The sequence below is a fragment of the Neopelma chrysocephalum genome, unplaced genomic scaffold (genome assembly GCF_003984885.1).
Source record: "Neopelma chrysocephalum unplaced genomic scaffold, ASM398488v2 Primary Assembly neopelma1_43, whole genome shotgun sequence".
In the NCBI taxonomy this organism is placed as follows: domain Eukaryota; kingdom Metazoa; phylum Chordata; class Aves; order Passeriformes; family Pipridae; genus Neopelma; species Neopelma chrysocephalum.
In genome coordinates, this window is record NW_020897702.1 from 21,824,074 (window position 1) to 21,850,415 (window position 26,342).

Here is a 26,342-nt window from a genome sequence, read left to right on the forward strand (position 1 = left end):
TGAGCATGGGCTTAGAGGACTCAGCTTTTATGGGTACCATGCCCAAGTTTTTACTTTAAAGAATGCAGTGAAAGGACGTTTAGAGCATAACCCAACTTGCAGGTCTGTAGAGAGACTCTTTATTGCTGCCTGAGCTGGGGAGAGGATCAGACTTTGAAATGTACCATGTTTCTAGATCTGAAAGATGATAGTGAATCTCAGCCAGAGTATAATGTGCCGTAATACAAAACCTGGCTTGTCTGCATGAGTCAAATCCCCTTTCCGTGGCCATTGCTCCATTACTTCAAAATCAATAATAAAATACTAAGCTTTTATTGATTCCCCTCGGGTTGTGTTGGTTTTGTTGGTTTGTTTAATTTTTTAAATTTTATTTTTCTTTTCTCCAAGAGGGTTTTTGGCATCACTAGTGTTTGGCTGTTTCTTGCTCAACCTCTTTGTTTTCCTATGGCACCTTCATCTCAGGCACAAGCCCCTGAGCACAGCGGGGCTAAAGCCAGCCTCACCTTTCCGAGGGGAGAAGGAGCTTCTCCATCAAGAGAGAGGAAAGGTCCTGGGGTAACGAAACCTTGGAGTGAAGGGGTTTGGGGGGGGAGTGTACTTTTTTATTAAGGCAACGGTGCGCTGCTGGAGATCACCTGCTGCAGTATGGATAAAGTTTCTCTACAGGCACTGTATCAGTGCGGGGGGAACAGGGACGAGCGGCAGCCCCTCGAGAGCGGCGTGGGGCTGGGCAGCCCCTCTCCCCGCGGGGTTTGTGTCTTTAACAGGGCTGGCGGGGCGCCGGGCGGGCGGAGGCGTGGTGAGCCGGGAAGGAGCCAGTTTCCTGCTTCCCCGCTCGCAGCCGAGCGGCCGCGGCGGCGGGGGGAGGCGCTCGCCGCCCCCCCATCCATCCCTCCCTCCACCCACCCACCCATCCATCCGCTCACCCACCCACCCACCCACTCCCGCCTGCCCGCCCTTCCTCCATGGGCCGGCGCGGCCGGCGCTGAGCGCCCGGAGGCAGCGCCCGGCGGCGCCCGGCTGCCGCGATGAGCGGCGGGGAGGTGGTGTGCTCGGGCTGGCTCCGAAAGTCACCGCCGGAGAAGAAGTTGCGGAGATACGTAAGTCTCAGCCCACCCCATCTCATCCCTGCTCCGGCCCTGGGAAAGCCGGGATCCATCCCCTCCGCCTCCATCCCTGCTCCCCCGCCGCCAGCCCGGGTGCACCTGCCGCCGCCTCTCTCGGCGCCGCGGAGGCTCGGCAGGGCGGGGGTGCCCCTTGCCCGGGCGCGGCACGGTTGGTCGTGGCTCCCCGCCGCTCGGGGAAAGAGGGTGGGAGCATCTCTGAGCCCCCCGGCTTATCCCCTGTCCCGCAGTGGTGGGGTGGGAGATGACGGCCGCAGCTGGAGGGGGCACGCTATGTTGGGGCCGTTCTGGCTGCGCCCCGCGATGGCCGGGCTCACCCGGGACCTGCGACGGTCACACCCTCGCCTTTGAAGTCGCGTGTTTTAGGGAAGGCTGGAAATACCTTGGTCCCAAGGAGTAAAGGTACTAACGCATCTTGGATCGCCCCCAACATCCCCATAATAGTCGCTCTCCCCCATCCCGCGCACGGTTCCTATTAATCATTGAACGTCCGAACCCTTTGAAGGTAGCACCAGTAGCGCTTGGATAGCCCTTGTGTCGTTAGCGGCTGAGATCAAACACTTCAAAGAAGTTGTAAAAAGAGGGTCCAAATGCCAGCTCTGTCACATTCCCCACTCATTGAAAGAAATAACTGTTCTTTGCGCCCTCCACCCGACGGTCCCGCCATGCACCACGAGCATTAGAGCTCAGAAACGCACTGCCATCCTATGACTCGGCAACATTGCTCCCTGGGATGAAGCTGGGGTCCCACTCACTGATGCCAGTGACCAGCCTGTGCCAGACTTGAGTTGACTGGAACACAGCCTCTGGGAGAGAACTGGATGCTCTCCCTTCTTGGGGGGATGCCAGCCAGGTCATCCTTTGGTCCCCTTGCTTTTGCCTGTATGCATTTCGGGAATGGCAGGCAGAACAAGTGCAGCTGGTGTCTCCCCAGTGCCTGTTATTGATTGATGGAAGCATCACTGCCTACCCTTGAGAGGGAGATGGATGTCTGTAGTCCCATGCTGCAGGCTAGAGCAGGACTGGAGGGGTGTCTGATTTGTGATGTGGTGCTATTAGCCTTGTCCAAAATGGGTTCAGCCCTGTAGACATCAGTCATGCCACATCCCTTTGCATTAGACTGTGTGTCCAGTCACTCTGGGCAGTCCTTTCCTTGTGTCCTTATCCCCTTTGAGGAAGTATCATGTTGGAACTGCTAGGGAATCCAGTTTTTTTGCTCCTTGTCCCCCAAAATGTACTGAGACAAAGGTAAACCTGGGTGTTTATATGGGAAATATCAACCCCTAATGAATATAGGCAGGCTTTATGGGAGATGGACAGAATGCCTTTGTGCATGCTGAACTATGGAGAATGCTTTTAGCTTAATGGAGCAAAGCACCTTCCTCCTGCAGAAATCAACTAATTGCTGATCCTGAGTCACCAGTGGCCTTAACTCATCAAACATCATTAGCTCCCCAGCATCTGCCCCATGAAAGGGCACTCACATTGCCATCTGAATATCCACCTTGTGCTCTGGCATTCCAGCAAGAGCTGAATAAATCTGCTAAATGCTCTACATGGAGGGTGTGACACGCCAGCGGTTAATGCTAATTATTGATGTGCATAAGAGTGCTTTTCATCCAGATACATCCCAAAGTGCTTTGCAAGCCACCTATGTTTTCAGAATGTCCTCATTCCCCCAAGAGGAAATGCGGCTGTACTGAGATGTGCCCGGCCATCCCACGCAGCCTCTGTGGGGCAGGAAGCGATGCTTGGCAGATGTCACTCTAGGGGATCTCTGTGCTGGAGCGGTCCCGGTGCTGTGGTCAGTGGGACTTCCCTTCCAGTCACACCAGTTGCGCCAGCTTCCTGCATCAAAGGCTGGATTTGAAAATGTTGGCCTTAGCTTGGACTGTGTCTCATTTGGTGGTGCCCCTGCCTTTACTTTTTAATGAACTATTATTGATATTATTATGTTTATATAGCTTCAGTGTGTATTCAGGGTGTTGGTGTGTTGATCAAGTTCTGTTCGATAGTGGTTCAGAGCAGCTTGCTGTTACAGAGCCTGAGGGTGATGGCTTTACTTCTGTAAAGTCTGCCTTCATCTACAACAAACCCACATAGTTGGGCTTTGGTTTTCATGCACAAAAGGCGAGTTTTCAGCCACTGTGGTGTTATGCTGGCTTTTGTACGTCCTCAAAGGGAAGGCGCTGAATCACTGGCTTTGCCACTTTCCTTATACCTTCAGTTTTATACTCTGCTTTGAGACCTCAAAGGAGAAATCTCAGGCTGCAGGATGCTGCTAATCGGGTTTGAAGTTCCTGCCCTGGCTGTATTGACACAGGGTAGATGATAGATTTATTTTTTCTTTGACAAATGCATTTCAAATGTACGTGTCTGCACATGGGTGTGTTGCTAACGCTGTCCTTGAAGTGCTATGCTTTTATAAGCCTGGTTTTGTTTTGCTTTTATTTTTCAAGGAGATCTTTGGCAAGAGAGGAAAGTGCTAAATTTTCTCTCTAACTTCTATCCAGAGTGATCAGGGAAGGGGACTCTTCTCCACATCTGATCCTTGCAGCGTTAATCTGCGTTTACAGCAATACCTGCTCTGTTTCACTTCAGAGGATTGTGTTTATGTGAGATTGTGGGATATTTTGTGTAGGACCTCTTTGTACAATGCTCGGGGAAATACTGGTGGTGTTAGTTTCTATTCTGTGCGAGGACATTCAAATGATCAAACGATGACTGCTTAAAGGTTGAGACAAAGTGTACCTTTTTTCTGCCTTGTAACTGTGGACAGGGGTTCATGTAGACCCTAGGCAGTTTGGCTGTAAGTGCTACTGTAGTATTGCTAATAAAAGCTAAGCAAGCAACTGAAGGTCAAAAGTAACAGAGGTACCAAAATACCTCCTTCCACCTCTGTTCTGCTTGGGACACCAAGCTCCATCATCCACTTGCTTGATTCCTTTTTTTCAGACAAACACTTTCGTACATTCATAGAGTGGTTTGGATTGGAAGGGATATTTAAAGCTCATCTAGCCCAACCCCCCTGCAATGAGCAGGGACATCTTCAACTAGACTAGGTTGCTCAGAGCCCCATCTAGCCTGGCCTTAAATGTTTCCAGGGACGGGGCATCCACCATCTCTTTGGGCAACCTGTGCCAGTGTTTCACCACTCTCACTGTAAAAAAAGTTCTTCCTTATATCTAGTCTGACTCTACCCTCTTTCAATTTTAAAAGCACTGCCCCATCTCCTCTTGCTACAGACTCTGTTAAAAAGTCTGTCCCTACCTTTTGCCCTTCTGATTTTCATGCATGGAAGGATCTTCTTGTATGCACCCACAAAGCACAGAACTGTCTTTTAATTCTCCTCCTGGCTCCTTCTTAAAACACCCATGAAAAAAAATAAAAAAACCTCAATCCCTAAACAAAACCCTTGACTTTAGTTATGTGACCGATGAGCCAAGACCAGTGCATGTTGTGCCGGTCCTGTACTGACTCACTGTCTCTGGGTCCTCTCCCGCTGGACGTGCCTGTCTGTTTTCTCCTGTGTTAGACGTGGGTTTAGAGTGGTGTTTTGTGTCTGTCCGCTGCCCAGCACGATGGGGTTCGGGGGTGGACTGTCTGGCAGACAAGCAATGTGAAAAATAACTGCTGTCGTAGAGCAGCTCAGCTCCCTATCGTTAGATCAGTGCACTCTGCCTGCTCATTTATGTACCGTGAAGTCAGAGTATTTTCTGTCTGGCTGAGATGTATGTCTGCAGTTCTGACTAAAACAAAAGCTTCTCATCGTGTACTGATTTTACAATGCTTTAATGCTTTGGGTTTTGTTTTTTTTTCCCCTGTCTGGTTTAACCGGGGGGAGTTTAGCTTTGTGCATCAGTGGTTGTTTTTGCATCAAGCAGAAGAAGTTTAATCAAGGTCATTGGAAGAGCTGCTCCTCTTCAATGGGGTGAGCAAGAAGAGGTTAAGGGGGGTATAATGGACTAATTTACTGATCATAGTCCTATTCCTAGGGTAACTCCCTGATGAAGGGCTTCTTTTGGTTCTTCATATCCCACCTGAAATGCGTAGCAAGGATGTCCTCCTTAAATGAGAATGTGGGATGTGGACTAAGTAGGACCACTGGAGCAGAGATGTTATAGGCTGCTCAAATGGTGGAGGTGCCAGGTGGAGTTTGACATGGTGCTAGTTGGGGTGAAATTTTATAGGAGGGGGAAAAAAGAACATCCCTTTATTGTGCAACAAAATACAAAAGATGGATATTGTGCAAAATTATCTCTTTTTTTCCCCCTCTTCTCTCTAAGGACTTTTAATGGGTCATTCTCATGTTCAGCTGTGCCATGCCTAATTCGGGATGCTCCCCTCTACCAAAAATAGGAAATGGTTGCAGAGACTCCAGAGAAAAGCACCCAAAAATGAGCAGAAACCTAGGAAACATAGAAAGACTGAAGGAAATGAGGTTGTTTAGGGATGAGAGGGCTGAGAGGAGAAGTAGCAGTCACTGAGTATGTCTAAGGTATCTGTGAAGGGGAAGGGAGTAAACTGCTCTGCATGGCCAATGGTAGGAGGCCAAGAAGTGCTGAGCTTGAACTGCAGCAAGAGAAACAAGTGTTAGGAAAAACTTCCTAATATCTGATTGCCAGAGAAGTGAAGCAGTGGAACAGATGGTTTGGGATGGGGTTGGAGTCTCCATCGTGGCAATTTTGAAGCTCAGGTTGGCCAAACTCTTCAGAGAGCTGATCCTGTTTTGAGGCAGTGGAATAAATTTGACAAATTCTCCAAAAGTTCCTTCCAGTGCTAGTTTAGGTGAATTTATGGATTTTGAGCCTGGATCCAGGGAGGGATAGCAGAGAGGCTTAAGGGCACAAATTATGTCACCTGGGTCTACTGATGGGACTCAGGGAAGTCCTTTGACAAGTTCTTTTTAGAAAGTTTTGACAGCAATTCATGACTTCACACTTACGCCAGCTGTGAAGCTGCCTGCTCCTCCCATGTAATCTCCTGGCCTGATTTAGATGTTTTAGCTGTTGTCATCAGCCAAATGATTCAGAGAAGGGATGAACACTTGCTCCACCAGAGAAGGTTTTGCAGGTCAAGGGGTGCATTTTGTTTGCAAGGGCAGTGCCTGCCAGCACTCCTGCCACACCAGCTCTCTTGTGCAACGCTGCACAAAGGTCCCTCTCTGTAACTTGTTTCTCTGCTGCATCATTGCTGATGAGTCAAAACACACGACCTCTTCCCTTCAACCTTCTCTTGGGGTCATTTTGCTTGAGTGTGTGGCCATATTCCTTTGCCCACTTAACATTTTCTGGAAACAGTCAGACGGCGATGTATTGTCATTGTGATACTTGTGATCTAATAACATGCAGATACTTGAAGGATGGTTATGGGGATGATGGAGTCAAACTCTTCTTGGTTGTAGCAGATGACAAACCACAACCCAGCTTTGGAGGTTCACGCTGGGTCTTATGGAAGCCTCTCCAGTAAGAGGGTCATGATATAGAAGAGCAAGTTCCCAGAGAGGCTGCAGTCTTTGGAGGTTTTCAAGACTTGGCTAGAAAAAATTCCAGCTGGCCTGGAACCTCAAATGCAAGGCTGGGGTAGAGACCTCCTGAGGTGCCTTCAGCCCAGTGTTTCTTATACCTCTGTGACAAACCCCAGCCTCTCAGAAGCAAGCGGACTGCATTAGCCAGCTTCCTGTGAAGGTGGGTAGTCCTTGTTTTGTTTGCTGCCAACACAAGCAGCCTGGGAGAAGTGCTGTGCTAGGGCAGCTCTTCAACTGCTAAAACTCAAAGTAGTTTGGTCAGGGCTAACCTGCATGTCTTCCCGAGGTGCATTACATCGATCGAGGTGGACATGCCCATAGAGGTAAGGAGTATGTGTATTGTGTGGGGAGTGAAACCAGTGTATTTTCCTGATACTTTGGCTTTGCTGAGACAGCTTGAGTGAATCTCCAGCTATCTGTCATGACTTCAGAGCAGGGTGATGGTCCTGGCACTCCACAGTGAATGTAAAAGATTGATGGTGGCAAAGCACAGGTTGAACTTAAGATGAGCAATACTTAGGGAAAGTGTATGAGGAAGCTGGCTTCATTTCTCTTTGAAAGCAGGAGTGATATTGAAACCATTTTTTTTTCTCTTTTTCTTTTAGCAAGTATCAGATGCAAGACATGATGTAATAGTGTTTACCAGACTGAAGCACATAAATTATAGTAGTGACTCAAAGGCAGAAGAAATATTATTTATTTGGATTACAGTAGCAGCTGAGGTGACTGGGACTGGGGATGAATATTCTGGGTGTTTGGGGAGACCACATCTGCCCTGAAGGGTCTGGTCGGATGGGGAAACCAAGGCACGCGACAAGTCAGTGATTTGGCTCACTTATGCTCAGGGTCATTCCCAAGCTGGGAACTCGACTTTATGGTTTCTACCTGATCCAGGGGTTTCTGAGCTGCTTGCAGGCTACTGGGGATGTGTGGAGCTATGGTAAGGGATTGCAACTGGTCCAGAGAAGTATATAATACTTCTAGCGGGAATTTACATGATGAGGGTGTCAAGGTCACCTGGCAGCTCTCTGAGATAAATTGATCCAAAAGATCTGGTAATTACTGCTTTTAATATAAATGGCCCTTTCTTTCAGTACTCCTTTAAGTCTTTAAAGTCTCACTTCCAACTCATAATACTTAGGTGGATCTTGCATCACCTAACAGTGGTGACAAAATGTATCTATCCCTGTCGTAGGAGGTATGAGAAATAAGGAAGAGAGATTTGATTTACTTCAGGCTGCACAGAGAGCAGATATAGAGCTGGAAGAAGTTTTGCTGCAGTTCTGCACAGCCTCTCCACCTCTTAGCCTTTCTCCTTGAAGTAGACCCATCCTGCCAAAGATTTGGGCAAAAAGAGTTTAAACCCAGGATCAACAGTATGCAAATGCTTATTATCCCACACCATCCTTAGGCTGGGTAATTTTATGGAATTTTAATGGCGGCACACATAGGCATATCGTTTGGTCGAGAGGCATCATGTTAATGCAGACTGTTGTGATTTCTTCATCCAGAGCTGTGAGCAGGAAGCTTGGCCCTGTCATTGGGCTGTAGAGATCCTGGCCCATGCCACCAGCTGGGGCACCTGGCTCTAGAGAGGCTCTCAAAGTTGCTGAGCATCCAGAAAGTCTCCTGGAACATCCTGAATCTCTTCTATGGATCACTGAGCAGCACCTACAGTAGCATTCCTCATGCAGATAATTAAGCTAAGGGCAGACCTGACCTCCAAAGTTTCAGTTGGTATCTCCACAGTTTAGCAATAGTTCCTGTAATTCTGTTTAAATAATAAAAATAGGTTGAGAAAGGAAAAATCCTCATTCTTGTTTGTACATCAGATGGTCTCTGTGTCTTATCTCTGGTCCTTCCCCAGTATATAGTGATGCCACCTTGAGAGGAGCTGAGAAGAGAAAGGCTGGGTTGGTTTTTTGTTTGTCTTTTCTAGTCTCTCGCCCCAGCTGAGAAGACAAAGGGGTTAGAAGTGACTTGTTTACACTCTTGCAAACCACTGTCTTAATATCCTACCATGACTTGATGCTTTTACACAAAAGCTTTCAGAGCTGCTGGTCTGGAAATGCTGGTCCCTCTTGCAGAGGGACAGGTCAGCTTGCTCCTCCTTAGGCTTTTTCTGTCAGAATCTGGAGAATTTGGATCAGCACCTGAACACCTTGCTGCCAAGTGAAACCAGCATTGTGGTTATCATGTGATTATCACGGGTTAAACCAGCAGCAAATTGGCAGTGAATGTGGGAGACTGTATGGATGGAGCCAGTGGAGAGCATGGCCGGTGACTGGTCATTAATGGGGTTCTGCAGGACTCAATGTTAGGGCCACTGCTCTTCAACATCTTCATAAATGACTTGGATGCAGGACTCGAAGGGAAACTAAGTAAGTTTGTTGATAATACTAAATTGAGGAGCTGTTGACTCCCTCAAAGGTAGGGACGGCCTGCAGAGAGACCTGGACAAATTAGAGGACTGGGCAATCACCAACCAGGTGAAGTTCAACAAGGGAAAGTGCTGGATTCTTCACCTGGGATGGGCTAACCATGGGTGTTTGTACAGACTGGGGAATGAGATGCTGGAAAGCAGTGCTGGGAAAGAGACCTGGGTGTCCTGGTCTGTGGCAAGTTGAATATGAATCAGCAGTGCCCTGGCAGCCAGGAGGGCCAACCGTGTCCAGGGGGGCATCAGGCAAAGCATTGCCAGCCGGTCGAGGGAGAGGATTGTCCTGCTCTGCTTTGCACTGGGGCAGCCTCAACTTGAATATTGTGTGCAGTGTTGGGCACCACAATACAAGAAAGATATTAAGCTATTAGAGAGCATTCAAAGGAGGGCAATGAAGATGGTAAAGGGCCTTGAGGGGAAGCCGTATGAGGAGTGGCTGAGGTCAGTTCAGCCTGGAGAAGAGGAGACTGAGGGGAGACCTCATCATAGTTACAACTTCCTTGAGAGGGGAAGAGGAAGGGCAGACACTGATCTCTTCTCTGTGGTGAGCAATGACAGGACCTGAGAGAATGAAGCTGTATCAGGGAAGGTTTAAGTTAGATATTAGGAAAAGGTATTCACCTCTTTTTTTTTGGTAGTTGGACACTGGAACAGGCTCCCAGGCAAGTGGTCACAGCACTAAGCCTGACAGAGTTCAAGAAGTGTTTGGACAATGCTCTCAGGTACATGGTGTACAAAGAGGAATTCCTCAAGGTCAGCATGCAAGCCTGCACAGTGCCATCGTACAATATGTCATTGATCATACCTAGCCATACAGCGACTTAAATACATGCTGTGTTTAAATAGAGAATTAAAAAAAATAATATTAAATAAGTAAAAATCAGCTTTGGTCAAAAAAATTTATCCTAGTTATCTTTAGCCTGCAAGCTGTACCTTTAAAGGACAGGAGGAAAATCTGAGTGTTGGAAGCATATGTTTCTTGCTGTGTAAGATAGCCAGTGGTGCCTATTTCTCCAATGAATCTGGACTAAGTCCAGCAACCTGGGAGGGTGATTTCATCTCTGGATTTGTCTTTTCATATTTGGTTCCTATTTTCTTCTGAGCTCTTGTGCAGTTTTCCTGGAGAAGGTTATGATCTGGGAAATCTTGCATCAGTCTGGTTGTCTGCATTACACCAATACCTAGAAATGAACTTCTCCATCCAAATGTGAATATTCTTACACCAAAACGATGTGTGTTCAGGATAGGAAGGTCACTCTTGGGCCAGAAATGGGACATTTTTATTTATAGTTTAAATCTGGCTTTGAGGCAGGACCAGTTGAGAACAGCTTTTAGACATTTCTGAATTAAGTGTTCAGATTGCTGCTTCTTTTCTGTTGCTTGAAAAGCTTTTCTGTCTCTACCTACTCCAGACTCTTTTTCACATGGCCTCTGAATCTTTAAATCCTGTATGTTTGGTCTCTCTGTTGGCAGAAATAATAATCTATTGATTGAAATGAGAATCTATTGACAGAAATATCTTCTGGTTTGTTTTTTTTTTTAATTATTATTTATTATTTCTTTTGCTTTTTAATGCCTTTTGGACATGTCCAAACTATTTCCATCATGTCTCCTGGATCAAAGATGCTGTCCTAATAGGATCTTGGTACTTGTTATGCATCTTATTCCATTTAAACCTGGTGTTTTCCAAAGGCGTTTGCTTTGGAAGGCGTTTAGACATCTCTTTGGTGGAGTTCCAGCTCCTGCATCCATATGGTAAGATGGAAATAACATTTTGAGTCAAAGATTTGTGGTCCTCTGCATTTCATAGGTTTTCAGTGATTAAGTTTTGCTGATGATCCCAGCTGCTGCCTTGCCCATTCGGGTTCCTCGCTGACCGTCAGAACATCCCCATGGACTTTGGTGTGACTGCCAGAGGTTGCAAGTTGACTTGCTAAACCAACTTTCTGGCCACTTAACATAATACCCAAACAGGGATTATGTCTTGTTTCCAAAACTGACTAGTAAATGTTCCTTTCTCTCCTCTCCTCTGGTGACACTGAGGTGTCTTGTAAATTTTCAGCTTCAAAGAGCCATGTTTTTTGTACACCGTAGGTCTCGTACTGTGTGCTGCTGTTGAACTGGATGATGATTACGTTTATCTGCCTTTTTTTATCTCATAGTAATGTCAATAATGATGCTAAATGGGGTTATTAGTCATTGCTACCAATCTGTTCTTCAGATCTTCATCCACGTGCTTATTTAAGGATCTTTTGGATTTCTTTTGTTTATTTGTAGAGGGGAATATGTGGTTTTACTGCTCCCTCGAAGCTCTTGACTTGAAACAGTGCCCATGGAAAAGGAAAGGTTGGCTAATTCAGCTCAGGGTTTTGGTCCACCTTCATTGCCCTTCCATTTAAAAGTCCCCTTTACCACCCCTGTAGAGGCCACCTCAGCAACTCCAGATCTCCTTTCTTCTCATGCTGCTCTCACACAGGTGCTCTGTTTGAGAGTCTTCCAGCACAAGAAGGGTCAAACACAGTAAGTCATAGAATCATAGAATCACAGAATGGTTTGGGTTGGAAGGGACCTTAAAGGTCATCTAGTTCCAACCCCCTTGCCCTGGGCAGAAACACCTTCCACGAGACCAGGTTGCTTAAAGACGCATCCAGCCTGACCTTGAACACTTCCAGGGATGGGGCATCCACAGTTTCTCTGGGCAACCTGCTCCAATGCCTCACCACCCTCACAGGAAAGAATTTCTTTTTAGCGTCTAATCTAAATATATCCTCTTTTAGTTTAAAACCATTCCCCTTGTCCTGTCACTATCTGCCTGTGTAATAAGTTGCTCTTTTGTAAGCTCCCTTTAAGTGCTGGAAGGCTGCAACGAGGTCTCCCCGGTGCCTTTTCTTCTTCATGTCCCCTCCATAAATGCCCCTCTGTAAATGCCCCTTCTGACTTACTGCCAGCATAAAACAGCCGCTCTGCTTCCATGCCATCAACACCGCACACAGCTCCTTTGATTCTGAGTCACTGTGTTGTTCCTAAATAGCTCCCTCCAGATAGGAAGCTCCCAGGAAAACCTCATTTTCTTTGACCCAAGAAGAATCGATGACTTGAGGCTTGTGTTCTACCCCCCTCTCGCCTTCCCTGTCTGCCTCGCCCACTGTCCACCACACGTAACGTCAAACCGGAGTTTCCAGTGGAGCTGTGGGAAATAGAAGGGCTCATTGTTTTGGGGGTCAGGGCACAGGGCTGGGGTGGCAGGAGAGAGGGGAGCAGAGTTGGCGGCTGAGCCCTGCTACTACCTCCAGCATGGCTTTATGTTATCCATAGTGGCAGCCAGGCACACAGTGAGCACTCTGTAATCGTGGCTTCTTAAAGCCCTTGAGGGAGGAGAATAAATAATGTAAATGAAAGAAATAAAAAGAAGAAATGCAGAAGATACAGGGTATAGGGAATGACAGGGAGTGTATGGGCTCCTTCTGGTAGTGCTAAGCAGGAGATGCTGAGAAATTATGTTGATTGGTCCCTGCTCAAGGCTTGAAATTGGGGATTGAGGTTTGAACTAAGCCCTGACTGTGCAGGTCCCTCTCTGAGCCCTCTGTGTGCATGGAGTGAGTCAGGACAGGGAGCAGGGAGTTTTCCTGCCAGCAATCAGGACTTTATCCTGCAGCAAAGTGTATGTGGGTGGACCCCTGACACCAGCATCTTTGCAGAAGGGTGACGAAAGTGATTAGGAGCCTGAGAAAGCTTTACACAACAGGCCTGCAGTGAAGGACGGCCACCTTTCAAAGAAAGCGAATGAGAAAGTGCCCTGATAAAAGTCCACAGGGCTGCAATCCACACAGCAGAGGGTTAGCATTTTAGCTTGGCTTCTGAGACTTCTTATGTGAGCACTCCAGGGTCCTTCTTCCAGGAGGTGGCTCAAAGTGTTTGGCACATCACCAAAGAGAGAGGCATCCCAACCTATAACCTGAATCCACTCTTGGAGAGGGGAGATTTGCACTCAGAAGAGATGATTAGATGTGTCTGATCCCTCAGCATCAAATGCAGACAAGGAGCTGCTCACAGATGTTAAAGCTCGTAAGATCTTTTTGTTTCTTCATCCTTCAGCAAGTTCTGACTCTGCTGTTGATGTGTGATGGGGGAGAAACATGCCTCCTCCTACCAACTCTGAATTTGCACCTTTTAAAGTAGATGAGACATGAATAATGCGAATATCTGCAATTTTAGAAGTTGATACCATGAAGAAAACACTGGGAAGGAAAAAAATGGTATTTTGAGGTTTAAACCAGTCAGACATTTGAGGGCGGGTCTTTCCAAGGAATGGGGCTCCCTCCACTTTTCTTTTCACAGTTGCCGCCTGTAATGGGCATCCTTTGATCTGAGACTAGCTCGATTCAGCACCATATCCATAGAGTTGCTCCCAGAGCCGTTTTCAGCAACTGCCTTACATTCCCTTCAAAGTCAACCCAAGGGAGGGCCTGAAGGGATCAGGCCATTGTCTCAAACACTTGCAAAACATGTTGGTTGAGGCATTGACTGGGAATCAATCAATACACTCCCTTTAGCATCAAATCAGTAGAGCCAGCTGGCATGCAGGTGGGCTGGTGTATCATACGTTGTCACGGGGAGGTGTTTCAAGGAGTGAGGTTTCAAGGCAGAGTCATGTCTCGAGAAGAAGGTTGTCCACAGGTTTTTTTTTTTGTTTCTTTTTGTTTAATACTGAAGGCAGTTCGCATGCAGCAGAAGGCAGGGAGTCTTACAGATTGGTGTCATGGATGTTGCTTCACAAAATACTCTATGCTCAGTAGTGTTAGATGTTCACGGTGCAGTTAACAATGAGTATTTGTCTTGGGACAGATGGAAACGGCCTCATGTGTTGGTCTAGGCTGGAGCTGCAAAAAGGATGTAAAGCAAATCCTGTCTTATGCAATGCATAGGATGTTTATGAGGCTTTTTGTATGAGTTTTCAGTTAAGTAGGGTGTTTGATGAAAGTGTTTAGTTGGTGATTTTTCTCTGTTCATCCTGCTTCTTGAAAGAGTCTGCCATGACCAACTCAGTGCTGTTAGGTGTTGTCATTAAGGCCATTGGGGTGAAGCATGGACCTGCTACTCTGACACATTTAGAATTTCAGATAGAATTGAGTTGTTGAATACCACTTGGGGATGAGAAGCTTCAAGATTTGCATTTGTAATTAAGAGCTTTTAAAGCCTATTCTTTGCATTTCTTTGTACCTGAAGCCTTGCACTAACCAACCGTAGCTCGTGTTGTGGAGGAAGGTGAGAAGCCAAAATGACGTGTTTAGGGTTTACATGTTCCTCTCTGCTGTGTGCATTACTGCTGAATCAGCTGTAATTTAGGCAAGGTTTAACCTTACTTTTTCGGTGTGGAAGGACCTGGTCAAAACTGTCCTTGAATTTCTTTCCTTCAAAGCATGGGAGACTTTTGACTTTGTATATGTATTTTTAAAAAATCCCGAAAACCAACAAAATACCAGTTTGCTGGAAAACCAGACAGCAGAGCATGATCAGAAACATGGCTCTGGTGCTCTCCAAGTTGTATCTCAGACATCCATTCCCAGTTGGTGTATATTACTGGACATTATATCTGCTTCTTCCATTGTGCCACCTTTATCCCTTTTGTCCCCAGAGCCCAGTGGGGTGGGCTGGGCTTGAGTTAATTTTCTTTCCCCCAAGTTTTGGTCCTTGCACTTTCAACTCTCAGTAGTACTCCTCTACCTACCCTGAATATTCCAAGGTCTTGGCATTATAGTACTGAGGAGAGTTGTAAACACAAATTATTTTGGCTTTGCACATCCCAACAGAGCAAAGAGTTGGTGGAAGGTGTTGGACACTCAGTGGATTTCCAACCTTTCCACCCTTGTTCTGCCAGGTTGCTTGCTGGACTCTTGGATCTTCACTGGCCCTGCTACATAAATAGGAAATTACAGTGTATAGGGATTAAGTGAATCTTTCAGGGCCTGCAACAAGTCCATCGCAGAGCTGGGAACCAGACACCAACATCCTTCAGTCTCATCTTCATCTTCCCATTTCTAGGCTGCGTCCCAAAAGTCTTGTATTGAGAAAGTCCAAGTTTTCTGAGCCAGGTTTACCTTGCACATGTCTTTCCTTGAAGTTTTTGGATGAGGTTAGGAGTGAATTCAGTCAGTTTAAAAACTCAGTCCAGCTGCCAGACAGGAAAACCGGATGAGTAGAAAGTCAGTCAGACGTGGGAAAGGAGGGAGAAAAGGTGAGCTGGTGTTGTGGGCAGGGCGGGGCATTGGTGCCAAAATCGGTGGATTTATTCTCTTTCGGGAGTAAACACGTGGCAGGGCACACGCATGTGCTGGCGGGCAAACTCGGTTGGGTAATAAGAATAAATTTTGGTCTGGTTTTGAGAGGCTGGAACTAAAACATGGTATAATAGTGATGTGTATAATTTTGTACGGTGAAACAGTAATTTACTGTGCTGTTTTGGCCATTAGCGCAACAGCTAGAGGCTGTTAAGATAATTTAGTGAAGGTTTGTGGTTATAAATACATTTCCGTCATGACTAAGGATTCTAATAGAAATTAAATTCAACCAAGGGTGTTTTAGTATTTTATTTTTTTATTGCATGCTCCCTAGTGTTTCTGTTTTGACTTATTAATCTTAAGGAATAAGCTGAGGGATGGCTATTAAACACTTTTTAATGTATAAAATAGGAGTTGTAAAAGCAAAAAAAATGAGTACTGGATGTTGCAATTAATTTAGCATGATCCAGTTGTTCAGCAGGGGGACTCTGGGGTGTCCTACACTTGGCTGCTGATTCTAGAGACATGTTGGGTAATGTGCAAGGCTATTGTAATGTAATTCTTTGTCTTATACGTGTTTTTCACTTGGAGTGTTTTGGGTAAAAGGGAAAATAGTCTTCTCAATCCTTATCTTGTGTGAAGCCAAGTTGTTGTGCAGAATTAAAAACTGATTTTTGAAATTTAAACACAACTGCATCCAAATGTCAAAGTGCCCACGTATCAGCTCAGGACCTCAAAAAACGCCAGGACCTTACCCATGGATTTCCAGTCCTGTCCCGCATCCACACAAAGATCTCCCTTCCACCACTGAGAACAGGCAGTATGAGCGATGTGATCTGCTGTGGGAATGCCTCAGCTCTCCTACTCTGCTGTCTTAATCTGAATAATAACAACAAAAAGTCTGAAGGCTTAGTTTGGAATTGGATAACTCTCCAAAAATAGTCTCTCCCTGAAGATATCTCCTACTTCCTGCTGGGCTGGAAAAGCTGTGCTGACAGCCTATGCACTTGGATATTTAGGCATCTTCTGGAGCCTAAAGCATGAAGGAATGCAAAATAATAGAGGGATCAGTCAAACTTGTTAAATTTCAGAATAACATTTGGGTTGTGCCTCAGAAAGTGTTCTCCCCCATGCTCCTCCTACACAGAAAGGCACTTGAGCCAAACCCCAATGTTTACAAATATTTTTGAGATCTTCCAGGTGCTGGAGCTCAAAAGTTTTTGAGATCTTCCAGGCTAGACCTTCTTTCTCTAAATAATAGATCTTGGCTTGAATGCTTCTGGAAAGTGTGGACCCCAAACAGAGCTGTGTTGGCTCCAGCTCTATCTTCGTGTAATCAGAAGTGGGGGAACGTGTTGTATGAAAAAAATCCTCTAAAACAACGAACTTCTGTTATTTTGTTATGTTGAAAGGTCTCAGATAGTCTCAGGGAATAGCTGGTGTGTCTTAGGAGTTTGTCATCAGGAGCTTTATCTCCAGTTGTCTTCAGGACGATGGGCTGAGCATGGAGGTGGCAGGCTCAGAGGTTTTCTCTCCACAGCTCTCTGCAAGCTGCATGTTTTGGTACCCTCATCTTCCCGTTTAATCTTAGTCTTCCTTTCTCCTTTTCATGTAAGTCGCAATGTTTAGGGGGTTGTCAGCAGGAACCCACTTTTCCCAGCATGTGACTTGTATTTTGCTCATTGTGAACCTGGTTTTATGGCACTGAGTAGAGCCACCTCTGTAAGTCCATCTTAAGATGAGTAGGGATGAGCACAGAAAGGCTGACATGGCCATTCTCATGCTGAAAAGCATCCCAGAAACCCATTCTGAACCTCTGCCTCGACACAGCCATGCTGTGAGGAGAAAATCCCATTCCAAGCAGGACTCTAAAAAACTGTGGCTAAAATGCAAAACAGCAGTATTACTAACCTGACTCAACTTGGGGTGAGCCTGGGCTTAGGAAGTTGGAAAAATCTACATTTCCAATGTTTTTTATTAGGAATTTTAGTGTGAAACTCTTTCCCCCATACTCCTGCATATAAGGTTTCCACAGGGATTACTGGGACGATGAAGGCAACTGGAATTTCACCCCCAACCACACCAGCACCGGCTCTAAAACCCATGTCGGGAACAGAAGTTTAAAAACACAGTCTCAACCTTTCCCAGCTTGTTTTTCCCATCTGTTTTTAACAGCATGTTCTTGCCACTTGGACCTTTCTGGGCTCAATCTTGTGATCCGTGATGTAGTATGACATTTCTAGTTTATTAGGAATGCTTTTGTTTATTTGCTGGGTGGGTTTTTTTTCTTTCTTTCTTTAATTTTTTTCTTTTCCCTAGGTTGTGTGGAGGCTTTCTGCCTTAGCTGCCAATACAAATGTCCCCTCCGTGCTGGGAGGTGCCACCCACACCCGTCCTCTCTGAAATCAGGACAGTTATCTCAGCAGTTTCAAGTACTTTGAGTGGTTTGGGGACTGTTATTAAACAAAAAGGAAGGCTGATTATATTTTTCTATCCCTTTCTATCATTTTATAATAAAAAGCTAGGTCCTAGAGCACTGAAGTAAATGAGTTTTTAAAGGTTTTAAAAATGAGTTTTTAAAAGTTAGTCACGGTTTTTAAACTTACTTAAGGAACACCAGAAATAGGGGGGACTGGAATTCGCTGGTGGCATTTTCAGTTTACCCAGTCTGTCTCTGCTTTTCTTAGCAGATTGAGTTTATTGCCTGTTGCATGCAAGTGTGAGTTTGCTTCTAAGCTGAAAATGGCTCAACCAGCCTTCATGTTGCTCTGTCTTTCCATTTTGCATAGAATTCACCACACTTTCCTCCAGTGCTGGGCAAATATCATCAACAGATGAGTATGAGTGGTAGGGCATGCTGCTCTCCATAACCTACATGTCCTTCTCTAAGACCTCCTTTGTTTTCCTTGAAATAAATCAAATGGTAACTTTCAGAGGCCTTTTTCCAGTTCCTAGTTGACATAAATGCTTAATAGCTGCCAGGAGGGTAAATCTAGCAAGTGCCACATGGCTGCAATGAGCTGGGAGTAGAGATGAGGCTGAATTGTTTTGGGTCAGTTCAAACTGCACCTCAGCAAAGCTTCAGGTCCAAATCTTTAATTTCTGTGACCTGTGAATTGATCCTTTGATCAAGTAAAGGTGATGCTGAACTCCTGCACCTGTGGCCCTGTACAAACAAAACCTACAGTCACAGTCTTGTGTGAGAAATCTTGTTCTTTGCCATGAGCATCAGAATTTGGGTCTATAACCATAAGGATTTGCAAACAAAAATCATTTACATAGCCAAAGCTATCCAAAAAAGCTCAGAAAGTCCTGGGGAGCTCAGAACTGCTATATCTGCTTTTTTGATTCTTTAAACATTGGCCTTCCCAGGAAAGCAGAGATGCCTCCAGAGACCCTACAGCTCTGATCACTTCCAGCCAAACAGCAGGGCATGTTTCTGTCTGATGAATCTGGTTTCTGCATCAGCTTTCCCATTGACCAACCTTTATGTTGTTCTGTCTTTTCATTCTGCATAGAAACTCCAGCACTTAGCTCCAGTGCTGGAATATCATCAACAGATGAGTATTGATGTCAGAGCAATACTTCACAGTATCGTAGAATCACAGAATGGTTTGGGTTGAAAAGAACATTAAAGACTGTCTGGTTCCAACCGCCACAGCACCAGGTTACTCAGAGCCCTATACAACCTGGCCTTGAACCCTTGCTCTAAGGCAAAATGAGCTTCTTAATATCTTACCCCAAATGAACTGGAGACCATGCCCACTCCTGGGGATTGTCTGGGACATGCCTTGGGCAGCATCTGCCCAAGGATCTTCCCAAAGACCTCACCTCCTCCCGTGCAGATTAAGATTTGCTGGTACCCGGCATTAAACAAAATTGAGGTGAACCTCATCTTCCTGTTGCAATTATGAGGTTTGTTTAATGGCAGACACCATAAAAATTAAAGGAAGCAGCTGTAAGTAGGACTGATTGCATGTGCAGATGCTTTGGAGCAGAGTCAGGGGGACAATCTGCATGTGGCAACTGGTCCTCAACTGTATGCCTTCTCCAGGACTGAGGGATACAGAGGATGAAACACCAGGCAGTACCAGTCCGCTTGGATGGATTCATCTGACTTGTTGTGGTACGCTGAATTAGCCTTTATGGGTTTATTTTTAACAGTGGGGAAGGCATTGTCTGCTGGAAATAAAATTGATCAATGTGTGCTTGGGGTCCTCATCTGGCTTGAAATGGCTCCATGGTGGATATGTGTCGCAGAGCCTTTGACCGTCACTCTTTGCAAGCACTTGAGGAGGGAGCTGTGAGGGGATAAGGATGGGGCGGATGCTGCTGAGCCCGAGTGGAATTCAGCCTCTGGGGGCCTTTGCCCTGGGGATGCAGGGGTTTCATGCCCGCTCAGGACCCTCTTTCATCCTTACAGCAGGATATTGAAAACAATAGGGGTTTCTCATCCTTGTGGCCAATTTATGATCCAGCTTCTGTGTCCCTGTTTCCCTAGGGGAAGTGGCTGCTAATTTTTTCTTCACTTGTTAGACTTGCTATGGGTTTTCCCTGCTGGAGGATTCTGAACAAGGTTTTCAATATTCATAGACGTAACTACATCATGAAAAAGAGGCCGTTAGTTCCTCCAGTTTGATCTCAGATCATTAACTCCACACTACTGCTTTCCTTTGCCATCTTCTATTCTCCTTGTCCTTCCTAAGTGTTGTTTGCTTTTTATCTTTCTGTGTATCCTTTCAGCAATAGTGCTAGCATATTTATTAGTATTAATTGGCATATGTGCAACAAATGTCATGCAAGGATCACAGAAGCCGTTGCCTTGGAGAAGTCGGTGTATTTATCCCACATGGGGAATCAGAGGCACCAAAGAAACCAGATGGGCATCAGCTGCAGGCACGCTCCGACAGAGCTGCCCGTGGTTTCTTCCTAAAAGGCAGTTTGGACCTTGCAATCATTGGCATATGCTTGCTTTGAACTACTTCAACTGTGCCCTGGAAACCAGGTGCTACTCAGGTCTTTATGCCAGCAAACCTGCCACCTTTCCTGCCACTTTCAATCCTGCAACCCATCCTATTATGCTACCCAACCCCCCCCCCCAGCCTGCTGTGGGCTGGAGCAGTGCTGCAAAGCAGAGAAGGGAAAAATAATAGTAATAATAGGAGAGACCTGTTCCGGAGATGATAATGATAATAATTTCAGAGCTGTCTGTCTAGGTTTAAAACAAGGCAGGCAGAAGGACCAAAGCTGGGGCTTTATGCAGAGTTGGAGGGTAAAAGTAAAGATAAGAGGACAAAAAGGAAGGATGAAGTCCCACTTTATTACATTTTTACCCCTCTGAGCTGCCTCTCAGTCTTGACAGGGGACAGTAGTACTTGTTCCCAGTAAATGTCCCCCAGTCAACAGCCTGTGCTGTGGAGGGGACTGGGAAGGGGCTCCCAGGAGTTTGACCATGGCCCTGAGCCTCCGGGACTAGGCTCAGCCTGGCCACCCGCCTGCGTCCCGCTGCGCCAGGGGAGTTTATTTTTCCAGTGCTCCTACTCAGAAACATTTGGCAAAAGGAAAAATTGTGGAGGAGGTTTAGCTCAAGTGAGCACAAAAACATGTGTCCTTGTAGTATATTGCTTGCTGAGTGGTGGTTCAGGGTTTTTTTTTCTTTCCTTTTTTTTTTAAGCGTAACTGAGAGCTTGGGAATCATGTGAGGAGGGTGGGAGTGATGCCTTTCAGATGGACATAGGGCTATGTAAATACAAGGAAGGAAAATCTTTTCTGTGTGGTGCAAGTTCTCATCCTACTTTGGATGAATGAGTGTGAAAGTGGCAAAGTCTTAGGAAGCCTTTCAAATCCTCATCTAAAACCCCTGTCTTAAGCTACTGTTTTCCCCAGCGTGACTATCCATCCTCTTCCTGTGACCCCCAGAAATCCCTGCATGAAGAAATGGGCTGAAGTATCACACCGAGTCCTCTTTTCTTGCTCCGTGACCTGGTCACTGTAGGGGAAAAATGGACAAGGTGCAAGAAAAGTTGGCCCCTGGACTTTAAAACTGGGGAGCAAAGAGCTGTCCCCCTCCCCTTATCCCCAGTTTATTCTTGCACACGGGCTTCTCTCTCCTGCTCTCCAAAAGCGAAAGATTGCTTCATCCAGAGATGAGATGCTGAGCAAACAAATCATGGGTCAAAGTCTCCCCCTCCTTCCCCTGCCACATTCCCATCTGCACATTTTTGTGCGCCATCCCCACTGCCTTTTCCCATGCCCTTTTGGGGGGAGCAGGGTGGGTATGCTGGCTCTCAGCACAGCAAATGCAGCCCTGCAGATGTGAGCTGCCTTTGGCGGGCAAAAGGGAAGAGAGTTGTTTGGGGAACAGTTTGGAAGTCTGGGCAGATGGTTTCCACTCTGTACCGTGAAGTGAGATCAGCAGAATTTTTCTTGAAGGGATAACGATGCAGCACGGTTTTGAGAAGCTAGTTGCTGGTGATGAAGTCCAGATCAAATCTGCACTAAACCCTTTCTTGAGTTTGGGCAGGTGCAACTGGGTGAGAAATAAATCCCCTCTCACCCCATGGGGATGTGGAAAAGGAGCGATGCACGTGGATTTGTCTACCCTAGGATGGTGCATTCCAAGGAGGAGCTGTGAAGCTTGGCTGGTAGCAAGGTTGGGGATGTAAAAACATATTAGATGAAACCCCCGAGCACGCTGAGACAGCTGCTAGAAAGGAGGACTGTAAGGCAAAGAGGAACCACAGGATTTTAGCAATTTTGGAGAAAACCTGAATGTTATGAGTGCACTGTTGTGGGGCAGAGGATTAGCAGAGTGGAAGGTGGTTGCATTTTGGCTTTATTTTTTTCTATATAACATGGAGAGCATTCACTGATCAAACCACCTTGTGAAGTTTAAACTCATACCATCCAGGAGTCTGGAGGGCTCCTGCTTATGTCTCCAGAAGGTGTGGTGGACCTGAGTGAAGTGAGCCTGAGGGTACTGCTCCAGAAGGCAGAGAGGTAGTGATGCAGAACCATTATTGCATCTGCTAGTCCCTGACATCTGTACCACCTTGGCCAAAAATCCGTGACCCAGATAAAGACGGAGACCAGGGTTTGCAAGCTGGCATATTCCACTGAGTTTCAAGAACCTGCTGTAGCCAGATGAATTCTCCTTGGGCTCTTTCTCTAGAAAGTTGTTTTGTTTTCTGGCCTGGAGCTGATACGAAGACACTAAATGAGAATTTAGTAGTGAACTGACTCGATCACACGACAGGCATGCAACTCACATCTCCGTCTGGGAGGCTCTGTACACGAGACTGCTGTGATACCCACTCGTGAGAGAGGAGAGTTTGACTTCTATGTGCACAAGCCATGCCCGGGATGGGACATCCCATGAACTGGTTTCTAGCTGCTCCATCTGATTGTCCTGGGAACTTGGTATTTTCTTTTTTTCCTGCTGTGGGACTGACCTGAGGTCGTTGCTTACCCTGGGGTAAAAGACAATGGTCCTACATGAATCCACAGTCCACCGGGGTCCAGGAGAGAGGCCAGTGGGGGTACTGGAGAGAGGACCAGCTTACCTCTTTCTCATTCAGTTTGGAAAGCTGTGGTTTTGTCTATTAGGGAATAATTTTGCTTTAGCATGTGCTTCTCCCCCCATCTGTGTTCTGCAGGATGGGAGAGGTTGCCTCCAGAACATATCATGTTTAATCTCAGACTCTACTGAATCCTGAACGCAGCACCCATGATATTCCATAAAATAGTACAGGACTGACATGTGAAAGGATCTGGTTGGGTGCCCTGACCTTCTTGCGGATTCTGCACCTGTGTAAAGTGTTAATGCAGTTCCTGCAATGAAGAGTTTTGGATTTGTCACCTCCAGATGGTAGACCTCTGCACTGGTCTGCTGAGCCCAAGGATACACGACTAAGAGTGATAAGTCTTTTAAAAATTAATTAATTGGTTTTGTAGTGTGATTATCTTTTTGTTTTCACCCTCTCCTTCATTTTTGAAGGTGCTGTGAAGTACCATCTGTGAAGGACTTTCCAAGAAATCATCATTAGATGTCTAACATGGTCCTTGGGGGATTTTGTGTAAGTGTTGTTGGGGAAACTCCATCTCCTAGAGAAAAATCCCATCTGGGGTAAAAGGGACTAATTTGAACACTACCATGGAGATCTAACAGGACATGGTCCAGCCTGGTCTCAAGTGGCTGCAAGATCCCATCTTGGAGTATAATGATTTTCAAATGATTCTCTTAAGGATGGGTGGCAAATCCACCAGAAGATGGGCATCTGACTCCCTTGTGCTTATCATGCAGGAATGACAGTTTATCTCTGGTGGGTCCCTGCCAGTGAGGTCCTTATCAACTGCTCATACCTTGGCTCAGCCTTACCTTCTGTTCTGGGCCTCCAGAGACTGTATATCCCATAGAACTGCGGGGATTTTCTATCTTACGAAGTCTGGAAGCTGGGCATGTTTTATGTCAAATGCTAATGGTGTAAAATCTTGAATAGAGCTGTCAACACAAGCTGCTGGACTATCTCAGCGGAGGAGAAAGGGACTTCTCATATCCCTACCTTTCCACTTCTGAGTTTTCTTGCATGGCTCAGTCAAACCAGTCCTTTCCCCAAGAGCACACATCGTAGAAATCTGACAATTTACCTTTTTCCTGCAGTTTTTGTTGCTTCATTGGATCCAAAGTGTTGACTCATCAGTATTTCTTCATGTGATTCCCTTGAAATAACTTCCCCCAGGCAGGTGGCATGAGGACTGGACAGCCTCATTGGCACAACTTCTCTTTGAGAAGTTGCTGTAGTGGCTGGTTCCTCCAGGGTGATTCTGCTTTCTAAAAGATTTTTAACTTTTCCTAAAACCATATAGGGGGAAATCTTCTTCAACAGGATTTTAACCTAAAAGAGGACAGCTTTTTTGAGTGACTTAGAGTCACAGCTGACAGCCTTGTGTGCTGCATATCATCTGGGTCTCAAAAGCATTTTTGAAATCTTGAATGAAAAGTTGCTTCTCTTGAAGCATCCTTCCTCCCTCACATTGTACACGGTGCCAGCAGAAACCCTGACACTGAACACGAGCTCTTGCACCACCTCTTGTGATATTGTCAAAACCTTTCTAATTTAGACTTCTCTTGCCTTTTAGGGTTCCTTTTTTGGAACAAACCCAAGGTCTTCCTGCAAGAGCCCAGGGCAATCGTCTAGAGGAACAGGGAGAAGTGATTGCTGCTGATGTTGGTCTTTGGGCTGACCCTGCAGCCCATTACTTGTAGCATTCTGAGCACTCCATCCCCTTTCTGAATGCTTCCACACACCCCGTGTGCCAGCTAGCATCACTGTCTAAGAATGAGAAGTAATTTAGTTCCTAAGCAACCTCTCGCCTGGCCTCTTGATAAAGAGTGACTTAGCATTTTCCAAAGGAAAAAAGAGGCTGTGGATAAGGATGTGTCAAGGCAGGTTCTTCTAATGTGCTTAACGCTCCAAATGCTGGTTTAATGAGTGTCCACCAAGTGTTGTCTAGCTGGGTCGCTGCCAATGGGGTCAGGGTGCTGTGGAAAGCCAAGTTCAACTTTTTTGGGGCAAGCTTGAAGAAGGATTAAAATCTGTAGCTGTTAGGAGTGTTCCTAGTACTGGAAGGACTGGCTTTTTCCTTATTTCTTCTCACTGCTTTCATCTTCCCCTGACCTGAAGATATTTTGCTGTTTGCCATCAGTTTTATTGCATTGTTCCTCCCATCCCTTCAAAATCCCAGTAAAATCAACAGATGTAATTTTGTGGCGTGTCTCTGCTGTGGTGATTGTGGAGTTTATTTCAAGTTCAGCAATGCCTGAAAAATGAATGAACAGGTCACATCCCTGTCCTAGCCATCTCAGTCTGTCTGAGGTATATTTCTGTCACCTCCATTAGAGTGGTACCTCAGTAAATCAAGATCTTTACCGTATTTATCCTTTTCATATCCCAGTAAGGCAAATCTTCAGGTAAATCATGATCTTCCCATTTTATTATTATGGAGAAGCCAGAGCCAAAGCATCAGCCTCAATTTGTACCTTCAGAGTATATGTCTTTCACAAGGGACATGCTGACTCCTGACCTGCTGTTCTCATTCAGTTCCTCCCAAACCTGACCCGTCAAGGGTCTGAACTCCTCCATTGAGCTGGGAGGTTGGAGGGTGGGAGGGTGTTGTGTTTGGAGATGCAACTGCAGGGAAGGGACAAGCAGCTTGAAAGGAAAATGGAGGAAATGAGATGGAGGGGATCATCCACTAGAGCCTAGAATCAGTGAGCCTGCAGGAACCTCTGGCAATCACCTCATTCAACCCCCTTTCCCAAAGCAGGGTCAGCAAGTGCAGATTGCTTAGTATTTTGAGTATCTCCAGGGGTGGAGGGTTCACAGCTTCTTTGGGCAGCCTGCACCAGTGTTTGACCATTTTCACAGTTAAAAAAAAAAGTTTATCCTTATGTTGAAATGGTATTTCCTCTATTTTTAATTTGTGCCCATTACCTCTTGTCCTGCCATTGGGCACAACTGAGAGAAGTTTGTCTTGGTCATCTTTAATTCCTCCCCATCAGTATTTATACACATTGATCAGATCCCCCTGAGCCGCCTTCTCTCCAGGCTGAGTGGTCCCTGCTCTCTCAGCCTCTTGAATGTCAGATGCTCAAGTCCCTTCATCACTTTTGTGGCCCTTTTGTTAGACTCTCTCTAGTACATCCATGCCTCTCTCATACTGGAGAGCCCAGACTGGACCCAGCATCTAGTGCTGAACAGGGAGGAAGGGTCCCCTCCTTGGACCTGCTGGCAACACTCAGCCTAAAACAGCCCAAGAGCCTTGAGACTTTCTTTGCTGTGAGAGCAACTTGCTGGCTTGTGGTCAACTTGGTCTCCACTAGGACCACCCAGTCTGGCAGATAAAGCTGCTCTGCAGATAGTCATGCCCAAGTGAGACCCATCTCCCTGTCCAGTTATCTAGCACGTACTTCA

At 46.1% G+C, this 26,342-nt stretch overlaps 1 protein-coding gene across 2 annotated transcripts in view; it reads left to right on the plus strand.

The window, feature by feature from the left end:
- Positions 1–968: 968 nt before the first annotated feature.
- Positions 969–26,342, plus strand: part of GAB2 (GRB2 associated binding protein 2) — a 92,023-nt gene continuing 66,649 nt past the window's right edge. For both annotated transcript variants that reach the window (XR_003533314.1, XM_027677572.1), the window contains exon 1: positions 969–1,100. Coding sequence is in view for 1 of the 2 variants with exons in the window: in XM_027677572.1 (XP_027533373.1) it covers positions 1,029–1,100 (72 nt within the window). In the remaining variant the exon portion in view is untranslated. The remainder of the gene's footprint in view (positions 1,101–26,342) is intronic.